This window comes from Pteronotus mesoamericanus, unplaced genomic scaffold, assembly GCF_021234165.1.
Source record: "Pteronotus mesoamericanus isolate MK-2021 breed Mesoamerican mustached bat unplaced genomic scaffold, CSHL_Meso_final scaffold_21, whole genome shotgun sequence".
Classification (NCBI taxonomy): domain Eukaryota; kingdom Metazoa; phylum Chordata; class Mammalia; order Chiroptera; family Mormoopidae; genus Pteronotus; species Pteronotus mesoamericanus.
Genome location: NW_026555310.1, coordinates 26,206,879 through 26,219,558, shown reverse-complemented (window position 1 = coordinate 26,219,558; position 12,680 = coordinate 26,206,879). Strand labels below are relative to the sequence as shown.

Here is a 12,680-nt window from a genome sequence, read left to right as displayed (position 1 = left end):
AAGAAGTAGTGTACAGTGCAGACACCAGCACCTCTATTTGCACTAACTCAGAGACTGCCCCAATGCTCCAAATGATGCCCATGAAATATTACCTATCCACATGGCGATTAGGAGTTGGCTTAAAAGGAACAGCGGCTTCTCCTTGGTCCTGATGGGACCCTCTTGTGTAAATGTTATTGAATGCATACCCATCAGGTGGAGGTGGAAGATACTCGGATACACTGGATTGCTGAAAGACAGAGAAGGAGAGATTAAAGAACCACCAGCATTAATTAATTGAATCAGCACTGATATCAATCAATAAGGACACTCCACTACACTGTGATCAGTTTCATTTTCAAGTGATTGACCATTAACTTAGTAAGTTATGAAATGAGGTGGATACATTTTGTCCAAGACTAACTTATAGTAAGAAAATTAATTAGAGCAAAGGCTAAATATTAATTCTGGAATATCCAGGTATAAAAACAATATAGGCATAACTTGGAGATATTAGGGGTTTGGTCCCAGACCACCACAAGAAGGCCAGTATCACAATAAAGAAAGCAGCAATATTTTTGCTGTTGAAGTGTCTGGTCTGGCCTTCAATTTGTAAAAAACGCAACATCTGTGAAGAGCAATAAAGCGAGGCACAATAAAATGAGGTATGCCTATAAACTCCTTAGGAATTTTAGTAATAGGTGATTTTAGTATTAGGCAGGCTTTAACAGCTTGTATAAAATAAAATCAGTTTAAAAACACCAATAAAACCCTTAACCCTTGCTTTCTATGTTTAAGAAACAGTCCTTTACCACTCTAGCAAGGTAAATATCACATGAAAATCATTTCAACTCTGTGCATTAAAATTATACCACTCTCTAGTTTTTTCTTATTTTTAAAAATTTGTAGAAACACTATTTTTTTTAAAATGGCAGCACTATTATCAGATTTACTGTTAAGGAAAACACAAAAAAGCAGAAACACACTGATCCTAACAGCCAATAAGCCGGAAGAAGACAATGCTGCAGTCACTTCCTTCTGCAGCTAATATAACTCAGACTTCGCTTACTGCACTAACCATGAGGAACACGGATGTCTACGGATCTCAGTGAGCAGCATGGTTCTAAAGCCATGGGGGGAAAACAAAGAAACAAAAACACATTCATCTAAAGATTTTGTATCATTACCTTACATAAAATGAAGTACAGGGGGATGCAAAAAGGAAAAAGGACTCACCAACATGGACACAGTGTGGATATTGCAATGGGGTGTGGGGTGGGTGGAGGTGGGAGACGGTATAAGGGAGATAAATAGTAATGGAAAAAATACAATAAAAATTTATTCAAGAAGAAAAACAAATAAAATTAAAAATAAAACTACGATTCAGCAGTCCCACTGCTGGATATATTACTGAAGAAAATAAAATTAGAATCTTGGAGAGTTCATTTCCGCATTATTCATAATGGCTAAGATATGGAAACAGCCTAGGTATCCATCAGCAGATGAGTAGGTAAGGAAGACGTGGTTGGTGTACCATATAGTATATGCAGCATGGGGCAAAAGTAGGTTTACGATTGTGAGTACACGAAATATAAAGTTTATTCTTGTATTATTATTTATTAATTGTTATATTATTTTCCATACAAACAACTGTAAACTTACTTTTGCCCCACCCTGTAAATACTACAATGGAAATATTACTCAGCTATAAGAAATATGGAAATCTTACCATTTGCAACAATATGAATGGATGGACCTTAATGACATTATGTTAAGTGAAAATAAGCCAGAAAGAAAAAGACAAATATTGCATGGTATCACTTACATGTGGAATCTTTAAAAAAAAAAGTCAAACTCATAGAAAAAGTAGAAAAGTGGTTTCCAGGGTCTGGGGAAAATAGGGAGAGCTATGTGTATAGGTCTGAGGATCTAATATAAAGCATGGTGGCTATAATTTCTAACACTGTAATGTGGAATTAAAATTTGCTAAATGGGTAAATCTTAAATGTTCTCAGCAGCAACAAAGATAGTTATGTGAGGTGATGGGTATGTTAGTGTGTTAATTAACTAGATCAGGGACTCCTTTCACTATACATCAAGTCACTACAATACCTTGTAGTGATACTTCATGAAAAGATATTTTATTTTACCTTAAAATGTTTTGTCAATTATACCTCAATAAAATGGAAAACTATACTAAACTAAAATTACAAATGGCTTAATTAATTCAGTTTATCATTTTCCTAGAAGAGGGTAGAGGAATTAGATGGTTAGACAATTTTTTATTGAAGGCTGTTATAAAGGGAGGAGTTCAGGAAACTGTGAGGATCACCCACACCTTTTGCTGAGCTCACACCACAAGGCGAGGTCAGCCAGGATGAAATCACCGGTCCTGAAAGTGACTCGGAGCATCAGAAGGGAGGAGAGAAATGAGGCCAGGTGACTACCTGTGATGACTACACAACCTTGGTTAGAATTGCTGCTGGTTCAGAGGAAGTAAAGAAGCTGAGTATTGCCACCGTATCTGTCACTCCACTTCAGCTGTGCCTTTTGATTGCAAACAAAGCCTGAATCATCCAAGTCTTGTCCTGATTGTATTTATAATAGTAGCAATAAAGTACAATAAAATCTCTCTTCTGGGGATGACTGCATTTTTTATGCATTTTAAATCACCATTACTTGGCTTCTTTTCCAACAAAGTCTTAGGGTATAAAATTCCCTAGAACTTTTAGCAAGCACCTTTAATTTTATTTTTTTTAAACCTCTGAAAAAGTACTTAAGCCATAAAATGGAAAATAACTTACAACAGGAAAATGGTAGTTCATTATAAGAAAGGATTCTCAATAAGTCTTCTTTTAAAATTACTTACTCAGTGAAGAGTAGACAAACTTTTACACAGGAAGCCCCAAATATATTACTCTCTCTTTAAATAAACAAATTGAAAAAGAACTCACAAATGTGAATTTCAAAGGCTTAATTATAAAGTAGATATATTTTCTTATTTAAGATATGAAGATTGTTAGCTGGAAATTTCTATCATTTGAAAATAGTCAGCTGTAACTATAGCAACGGCAAGTGTATCATAATTTCATGTTTGATTACATTTTTTTTCCTCTAGAAATGTTTCCCTCTATGAGGAAAAAAATTTCATAGCGATGAGGTCTAAACTATGAAATTACAGATAGGGACATATGCCTGCCAACCAATGCCCAGAGCTATGATGTAATCTTCTGAATTACTCAATTAGAGGGAAGGTTGGTTAAGGAATCCACGTATACTCTTATTTTAAAAAAAAAAAAGTTTTATTAGAAAAAAATTATTTAAAGCGGTATGTTTGCTTTATTTTTAAAGTTTCAAAATTTAACCGATCTTCTATAATATTATAGCTGTTGTTCAAGGGAACAATTTTAAGAAATTTAATTTATATAATTTTTTTCTCTTTAAAAGTAAAGATTTACTGTGATTTGTTAATTCATTCATTGATATCATATTCGCTACATTATAAATACTGAAAGGAGTCCAAGAAAATTAATCTAAAAGATTAAATAAAATGACCAGGATTTCAAAGATCTAGTCATCAACTACTGTTTCTTCTCCAAACTAGATCTCTTTTATTTACTTCTTCAATTCTGATCATCCTATTCAGTTTGGTTCAACATTAACCAATGTTTACTTTTCTGACAGAACAAGAGTTATAGAAAAATCATTTTTAAGGAATCTCTTAATTTGCTCCCCAAATAGGTTTACTGTGAAGCTTATTAACTATACAAAAGATACAATAAATTTTATCTCATCAAGTATAATAGTGTTGTAAATGTTCATCTGAAGCTGGGACTTCTTTCTAACCAGGCTGATAGGACTGCCTTTAGAGGTTTAAAACCAGGCCGGGGGGGGGGGGCACGCAAGAGTTGTGTGTGGGTGGGGGAGCAAGGAAGGAGGGAGGGAGGAAATGGGCCACTCAGGAAAGAGCTGCTTGGGGCAGGCTTAAGGAACCTGGGTTCTGAGAAATGTCTTGAGGCTCTGATGATGGGAGAGGGAGAAAGAATAAGCCAAGTGGCAGCAGGGCAATTCCCTGACAAGGAGGGAAAGTACACACTTCAGGAAGGCAGGATCACTGGGGCTCGGAGCCCAGACAGGGCAGGGGGCGGCGGGGGGTGGCCGCTGGACAGAATGTGGGCTCACGTGGGGGCTTCACAGGGAAACAGCAACTGTCACAACAATGACAAAGAGGCGAGAGAAAGAGAGGTAACGAAGGACAGCAGAATGTTTAATCACTGATTCTAGAACAACCTTCAGATGAAATGAGAACTCACAATCAGAATTACAAGAAAAGGCACAGATCCTTGCATTTTCTGCAAAGGATATGTTAAAAAAAACACGTTACCTCTGTGGAATATCTTTTTGTTTCATGTCTGTGTTGATGTTCTGCTACGTTGGCCACAGTCCCAGCCAGCTGATAAAGGTCTTGTTCCACTGGAGCTCCCATGAAGTTCAGCATTGGGGGCTCCCACCCGTTGCGGAACCGTGGGACGTATGGTGGAATAAACTGTTCTTTTGGCCACTCTGCTCTGTAGAAGGATATTGAGACAAATAAAATAAAATAAAATTAAGAAATGCATTCATGCTCGAGATTATTTTTAGTAAGGCTAGCCATGAAACACAAAAACAAATGGATAAAATAACAGAAACAACGCATACTTAATCTGTTCTCCCTCCACCAAAAAAAGGAATCCAGTGAACATGTTTGTACTCATATGTAATACATGTAAAATGAAAGGAAAATTGAATTCTGCTTCATTACCTGTTTTCACCACAATGTCTCAGTTCCCCATTAATTCACCTTTTAAACATGGATATGGGTTTTCAAAAATTTGGGAAGGAAACATGCTTTGTATTTAGAGCATAAACTTCTCTACCACCTAAAGTAGTTTCAGATTGTCATCTTTCACTTTATTCCCCTCCTATCATTATGAAATCTCCTGATATTAGATATATTTTTCAAAAGAGAAAATAGCAGAGAATGTTCTTAAGGTTTATGGTTTTTTAATTTATGAAATCACCTAAAATAAAACATTACGGAATTCATAAATTAAATGCATCAGCTACATTTTAATCAGTAAAATCAAGTTAGGACTAATCCGTAATCATCATCATTACTCATTCACTAATTAATGACTATGAGTGACGTGTATTTCTACAGGCTCTTAATCACTTATGAACTATGAACATAAGGAGGGCAGAAGTTATAGCTTCATTTCTGCTAAAATATGTTGTTTTCTCTCTCCTACATGGTTTAATTCTTTAGATTATATTTTTACTATGATGAAATTAGCCATTGTATTTAGATTATTATGTACCTTCATGATTATTTTTATCTTCAGGAGTTTTCAAGTCAGTGTATTCACTTCCTAATACTATAAAAATTAAAATATCTTACCTAGGCTTATCATAAAAATCACAATCCACATGAATCTAACAGATTTAAGAAACCTATTTAATCAGTTTTTATATGGTATGATATATAAATAGTATGATATATTAATATAAGTAATTTAAATAAATTTGATACTCTCAATAACTTCAGTTATTGTTTTTATATAGTATTCTGCTTGGTAAACCATTCAATGTGTAAACTATATCTAACAAAAGCAGTTGCCAAAGTTTAAAATGTAGGTTTGTTTCAACAGAAGAATGAAGGAAAAAATGTGAACGAGGTCATTACTTGTAGGCAGACAAAAGCACTAGGAAGCCAAGCTTGTAAGTGACCATAGTGAATGATTCACCTTAAGTATTGCGAGAAATAAAAGGATTTGGAAAAGTAAGGAAAGCAAAAAGTATTTATTCACATATAAGGAAAAGAGAAAAACTCTTACAACTTGCTTTGCTCAGCAAACTTTAACATTAACTGCAATTGTTAATGATTTGTCTTCCACGATCATTTTATTGATAAGATACAATTCTTAAAATTGCCCCCTCCTCCTTTCCATTCCCACTGCAACAATTCTAGTTCCAGATCTGATTTGGGGTGGTGAACACACTATGCAATATACAGATGATGTATTACAGGAACATACGCTTGAAACCTACATAATTTTATTAATCAATATTATCCAATAAACAATAAAATTTTTTTAAAAATAAAAACAATTAACCTCTACTATGGCATTACCATCCCAGGGGGCTCCTTTGCCTCTAGTCACTTCTGTCCTTGTCCTTACTAGACTCGACTAACACAGTGACCTTTCTAAAACATTTGGGTTTATGTCACACTCTGCTTCACAAAGTCATGGGCTCTCCACAGCCTGCAGAGCCTCGCCCCAACCCCACGGTGTGGTGTCCAGAGCCTTCCTGCCCCAGCCCGGCCCATTTCTGTGAGCCGCATATAGCACCGTTGCTCCTCCCCATTCTCCACACTCACTCATTACCCAAAGGCTATATTCCAGTTAAACCCAGTGTCATACTCGTCTCCTGAACTTCTGCTTCATGCCTTCCCTAGAGCTTCTCCTATGTGAAGGCCCTTTCTCTGTGTATTCGTGGAAATCCTACTCATCCTGCCGACAGGCAGTGTAGGAGAAAAACTATGAACACTGACTACAGGGCCAGATTGCCTAGGTTCAAATCCCAGCTCTGCCACTTATGAGGTGTGTAGCTTTGGGAAAATTATTTAACCTTTCTACGTCTCAATTTCCTCATCTGTAAAATAGCAATAATACCGTACCTGTGCACAAAGAGGATGAAAGAGTGACTAGCAGACAGTATATGTACACACACAGGTATACATAGAAACACATATATATCTACCTAATGTTTTTATCTGTTGATTTTAAATGCCAGTTCTTCTTTGAAAGCCAACTACCCTCGTCTCTAAATCCCCTTCCTGACTGCTCCACCTTGCCAACAAACAGCAGCTTGCTTATGGGTCACCTTGGTATTTATCAAGGATTGATTATATTTCATACACTTCTATCTTCTCTACCAGACGTTTGGCCTTTTATGAGTTTAGGCTTTTTCATCTATAACACCTATTCCTTCATACATAGAAGGTTATAGAAGGTTAAATAAATGTGTTGTTAGATCTATGTAATAAACAAAGAACAATAAATATGATAGGTATTAAATACTAAACTCATATATGTTTACCTGGCTTTCATCCACGTTTCTCCCAATGACATCCACAGCTGCCTTTCATCGGTATTGACAGTATAATTTAAGAAGTCAATTGTGTCCTTAGTCAATAGGGGGCTGAGTACTGAACTGGCTAGTTCAGGACCTCCTGTTGCCTGCACCACCTAAAATGACAATAAATTATTTTTTAGCAAGAAGATGATAATTATTTGTATGTTTTCAAAAGCCATGCACTGGTTTTATGTACTCAAATTAAATTTTGATGTTGTGCAATGCACTACTGAATCAAAAAACAGCTTGCCAAATCATTTTGTCCAGCCCACTGGTGCCTAATAATCTAAAACAAAGAGTTAATAATTTAACAGCTTTCACAGAATTTGTCTATGACTGAACCTTACTTGGAAAATACTAATGTCTATGCAGAAAATTCGAAGTCATATAGTTTAATAAACTCTGATTTAAAAAAAAAAAATGTATCTCTACTGCAAATCTATTATGCCAAACTTGAAAAATGTGGTTCCAGAAAAGAAGACTACAGAGAGAAACATGCTCTGGTTAACAGTCTGTAACTGTGCCTATAAAGATGTACAAAAATAAAAGGATCCAGAGAGAAAGGTGAAAGAATGTATTTTTTTCACAGAATTTACTTCCAGGAAATTGTTCTGATTTGAAATGGATAATTTAATGACTAACAGAAACAGGTGTAACTCTCTGATAAACCAAGTGATGATAAGTGGATCTCCAAAAACAGCTTCAAATTTACTTCTCAGGGGCTATTTCCTGACTAAAGAACGGTAATTATCTCCTAGAGCAGAAACCAGAGCCCTTTTATAAAAATCTCACCTTCCCAGAGATATGGCACAAGAAAAATGGAATTTTTTTGAATGGTACCAGACCAAAAGTCACTTTCTCTCCAGCCAGCCAGGTGTTCTGAGACCGCTTTGCAGGAGGATCCCTCTGAGGGTCTGCACATGCTGGTGCTTCCCAGAAGGCCCTCCTCCATCATTAAGAATTCTACTTAGCTACCACCTCTTCTGGGAAGCCCTTCTTAACTCCACAGTGTAACTCTGATGCACCTTGGTGTCCCCAAAATCATTTATGCTTATTAGTAACAAATTACATTGTAACTTATGGCTTAGTATTCAGTTTCTCCTCCCTTGAGGACTTGGACCAAGACTTATCTCACTTTGAACTGCAGAAGACACAGTGTTAAGGGAATGAATGAAAACAAACAAAAGAAAAACCGAAGGATAAGGGAGGTAGGCTCTTATTTAAGAACAAAATCTACCTTGACAGCCTGACAGAGTCATTTCTTACTTCCAAGCCCTATTAGCACTTCCAGTAAATACGCAGGGATGACTAGGAGGAAAAAGTGAGAATCTTTGTTTTAACAGAGGGAAGGGGGAATAAAATGAAAGGAGGTAAATAAAAGGCTATGGGCCGTCCTTCCCTGTCAGGAATGTGAGCAGGCACGTGTGCGTGCATGTGCGCTGTGCCTACACTTGCATACCGATGCTGAGGGTAGACTAGGGAGGGACTCACAAGGTGTAAAGTCACTACACTTTGTCTGGCTGGTGGTCAGGTCTGAATAAATGTTCCTTCCCATCCCCAAGTAAAATGCCTGGGGCTCTATAGGCAGAACATTAAATGAAGCAATAGAAGTATTATGCTTGGTGGGGGGGGGGGGGGGCATAATACTTCTAGAATATTATTATTCTAATAATAAGAAGTATTATCTATTAATAAGGAGTCATTTTTGAGGAAAAATAAATAAATCAATGTTTTCAGATACAGAGCCTAATCAGAATGACTAAATTTTCTATGTTAAGGAAAACAGACCCATTATTTTATACTTCTACTTTATGTAATGACTAGGTATCTACTTATCATCTGTGAAGGTGTGAAATGAATGAGAGGAGGTGGCAAAAACTGCTTTATAAATAATACTTCCTTGTACTCCAATGTGTTATAGAATAAAAATATATAAATTTTGTTAATGAGCTTCTTCACATCAGTTTCTTCGCATATGAATGGCCTTAATTTTTAAAAAGGTTTATACAGAAAGAATTATTCAACAATAACTAGAGAAGTAGAAATCTGATGCTCTATGTACAGCAGCAACATATGGAAGCACTCATAAATTACTGATGTCATTTTGGATTTTCACCTTCTAATTTCTTATTGCCCAGTTCTGATATTCAGGCTAATAATGTTACTTACTTTCCTATGGCTGTTAAGCAATATTAATTTCATACTGTCCTTCAGGTTACCCTTGGTGAAAGAAGAATGAGATTTATTCCTTTTTATTACTTGGATTCTCTTTTTTCCCCATTTTCTCTGCTATTCAAGTAAAACCTATGAGAAATGCTGAATTTGCTCCATTTTTGATAAAGATTAAAGAACTCAATGACCACAATCTAGCACTCTAAACTAAAAAATAGTGAAATTTATCTGCTTCATATAGTTACTATTCCTACTCTTTTAAAAAAATCATAGAAATAATACACAGAGCAATACTAACCATTGTCACTCTACTGCTCTTATCACTCTACAAAGTAATCGTTTGCTCTTTCCACGGGGTGACCCACTCCCAGTCACTCCACACATCCCTGCCTTAGCCCGCAAAATAGGAAACTCTGTCCTCTTGGAAGTTCTTAAAAGAAAGTTCTACCTTTTTTCCTCTTCTCTCTCACCTGTCCTCCTTACAAAAAGGGAAATGACCTAAATCAAATTTGTAGAATTACAGACAAGGTGATTTGTAGCCCAGCCTCCTCTGGATCCGACTGCGGGCAAGGTCAACAACTGCGCGTCTGCTCTCTGTTGCCAGGCTCTCCCCAGGCTTCAGCACTTTCCGTCATGTACCCTTAGACATTATTCCAGCTCATTCTCCCAGCTCTCCAGCAGGATGAGGCTGTTCACACAGGGCCAGTTTAGAAAAACCACTACTATACTATTTCTAAATATAAGAAATGTAAAATGGGAAAGGAGGGCCATGACTGTGCCCACTTCATTCAATGTATAAGGAGAGAGCATACCCGGATGTTAAAATTCTAGAAAATGAAGATATGTATCTTGGACCCTGGCCTAAGACACAAGTAGTATTCCCTTTTCTTGGATATCATTCCAGCCCTTCACAAAGGGAATTGTTCCCAGGACACCATTTTGTTAGCTTCAAGAATTATACCTTGTACAAAAATGTACATATATGAGAAGGAAGTTTTCTGAGGGTAATATTGTGTTATGTGCATATCACTGTACCAAAAACACAGTGTGCAGGCCAGAGACTGCTATTTGTCCCCTAGCATCCACTCTCTTCTTCCTTCTAGAAGGAGAAGGCTCTGCATTTAGATGCACACATAGCCACACAGATGGAAACTGTATTCCTTTGGTGTTAGGTGTGGCCCTGTGAGGAAGTTCAGGCCAACTGGATAATGGCAGAAATTATCTTTTGAAGTCCAGAGTTACCCCTTTAAAGACAAAGCTGTCTTTCTTTGACTCTGCTCAGCTCTCGCCAGGACAAGGAGATAAGCTTCCGCCATGGATAGCCAACGTAGCGGCTTAACTCTTCCTCTTGGCAACATTTTTCTTCATTTGGCTTCCAGAACACCACAATAAACTTGTGTTTCTTCTCCTGACTGACTGTTACTTCTCAATCTTCTTTGCTGGTCCTTCCCAATCCCCTCACACTGAAAATGCCGTAAGTTCCATCAGTCCTTATTCTTTATCTATAATCATTCCCTTGGTGACAACATCTGATTTCATGGCTTTAAATGCTTTCTATACATAGGTGATCCTCAAATTTATATCTGAAGGCCTGATTTCTCCATGAACTCCAAATTCAAATATTCAACTACCAATTCAAGTTTTTCCATTTGGATATATCTCAATTTTCACATGACTAAAACTGAGTTTCTTATTTTCCTCAAAAAATCCGTTTTACCCAGGTATCTCAATTAATCCGTCTGTCCTTCCAGTCTCAGGCCAAAAACTTTGGCAACATCCTTGGCTCTTGTATACCACATCCAATCTACCATCAGATCTTGTTTTTTCTATGATTTATAACTGGAATCTGACTTTTTCTCATCATCTCCAATACTACTTGGTCCAAAAATGTAATCTCTCATTTGGGTTGTTTTAATATCTACCCCAGTCCCTTCTTTCCCCAAATTTCTAAACATTGCAGCCAGGGCAATCTGTTTTTGTTGAAGACCCTCCGAAAGTGTCAAAGGCTTCACAATCACATATAAGGACAAACAAGGTATGCCTGCCTATTTGCTGACCTCATCTCCTTCTAATTGAGATATGCTCCCCTACTCTGTTCAAGTCACCTATTTATTCCAAGAACAAGACTTACATGTTAACATCTAAAAGCATTTGCATTAGCTGTTCTCTGCCTGGAATTCTTTCTTCAGAAATCCACATGACTCATGCCTCACTTTGTTGGCTCAAATGACACCTTTTCAGTGAGTTGTTCCCTTAACCAACTCTATTCAAAAATTGTTAACACACATACACATGCACACCTGAAACTCCCTGTTCACCTTCCCTGCTGTATTTTTTCACACACCATTTATTTTTTGTGAACTGTGTTAGTTATAAATTTATTTAGTTTACTGTTTGTCCCTTCATACTGATACACAGTTCTAAAAGGGTAAGAATTTATATCGGTTCTGGTCCTGATGAGCTACTAATAATGCCAAGCACACAGCAGGCTGCCAATTAGTGTTTGTTAAATAAAATCGATAAACGAACCAATGAATCAGAGACAGCTCAGGGGATAAAAGAACACCTCAAAGGAGAGACTTTGGGTCTTGGAACAACACTGTGAAGGAAAGCCATCCATCCAGCACTAGGCTCCTAGTGCCTAGCCTGTTTTGTGAGAAAGAGAAAAACGTCTCTATTACTCATGCCATTTATACTATACTAGAATCTGCTGAAACACTAGTATCCAATAAATCTTTACTTCTTTTCATTTCCCTAGCTCTGTCAGAGACATCAGTGTGCTCAGCTATAAAGTAAGGTGTTTAAAATACATGATTTCCAAGGCTCTTTTAAACTCTCAAATTTCACAGGTAGCAAGGTAATATAGAAAAACTATCTAATCTAAATAGACACTTGGGGTGGAAAAACATTAATTTCTTAAATTAATAACACCTTACCATATTTAATGGAGTAAATAAAAAATGAACCAAATCTGCAGCGCTAGGATTCTGAATATGAGACTTCAGTTTGGCCTGTAACATTAAGAAAATAAACAAACATATTACTATGATGTAATTGAGTGAAAGGCAGACATTCAAGGATGTCCAACATAGACTCAGATGATGAGTTCTTACGACTAGATTCATTTTTTAGTATATTAATTAACACGGGTGACTCAGACTAGGAAAATTTAGTTTTTTAAAAAAAGGAGTCATTCTTTCTTGATCAGGTCTCTCAGATGTACATGTTTTATAATCTGTTGTTCTAATTAAAGGCAAATAAAAACATATATACAAAAGAAAATCTATGAGAACAATTTTATCTCTTACTTTAATCAGGACCATTTTGGCTAAACTTTGATCTCTTTCATTTGT

The 12,680-nt window shown here is 36.6% G+C and overlaps 1 protein-coding gene across 3 annotated transcripts in view; it reads right to left on the bottom strand.

Annotated features, from left to right (window-relative positions):
* Positions 1-12,680, bottom strand: part of EPS8 (EGFR pathway substrate 8, signaling adaptor) — a 154,321-nt gene that overhangs the window by 23,961 nt on the left and 117,680 nt on the right. For all 3 annotated transcript variants that reach the window (XM_054591397.1, XM_054591395.1, XM_054591396.1), the window contains 4 exons: positions 12,264-12,338; positions 7,120-7,268; positions 4,364-4,547; positions 93-229 (listed from right to left, as the gene is read on the bottom strand). In XM_054591397.1, the coding sequence (XP_054447372.1) occupies positions 93-229; positions 4,364-4,547; positions 7,120-7,268; positions 12,264-12,338 (545 nt within the window). The remainder of the gene's footprint in view (positions 1-92; positions 230-4,363; positions 4,548-7,119; positions 7,269-12,263; positions 12,339-12,680) is intronic.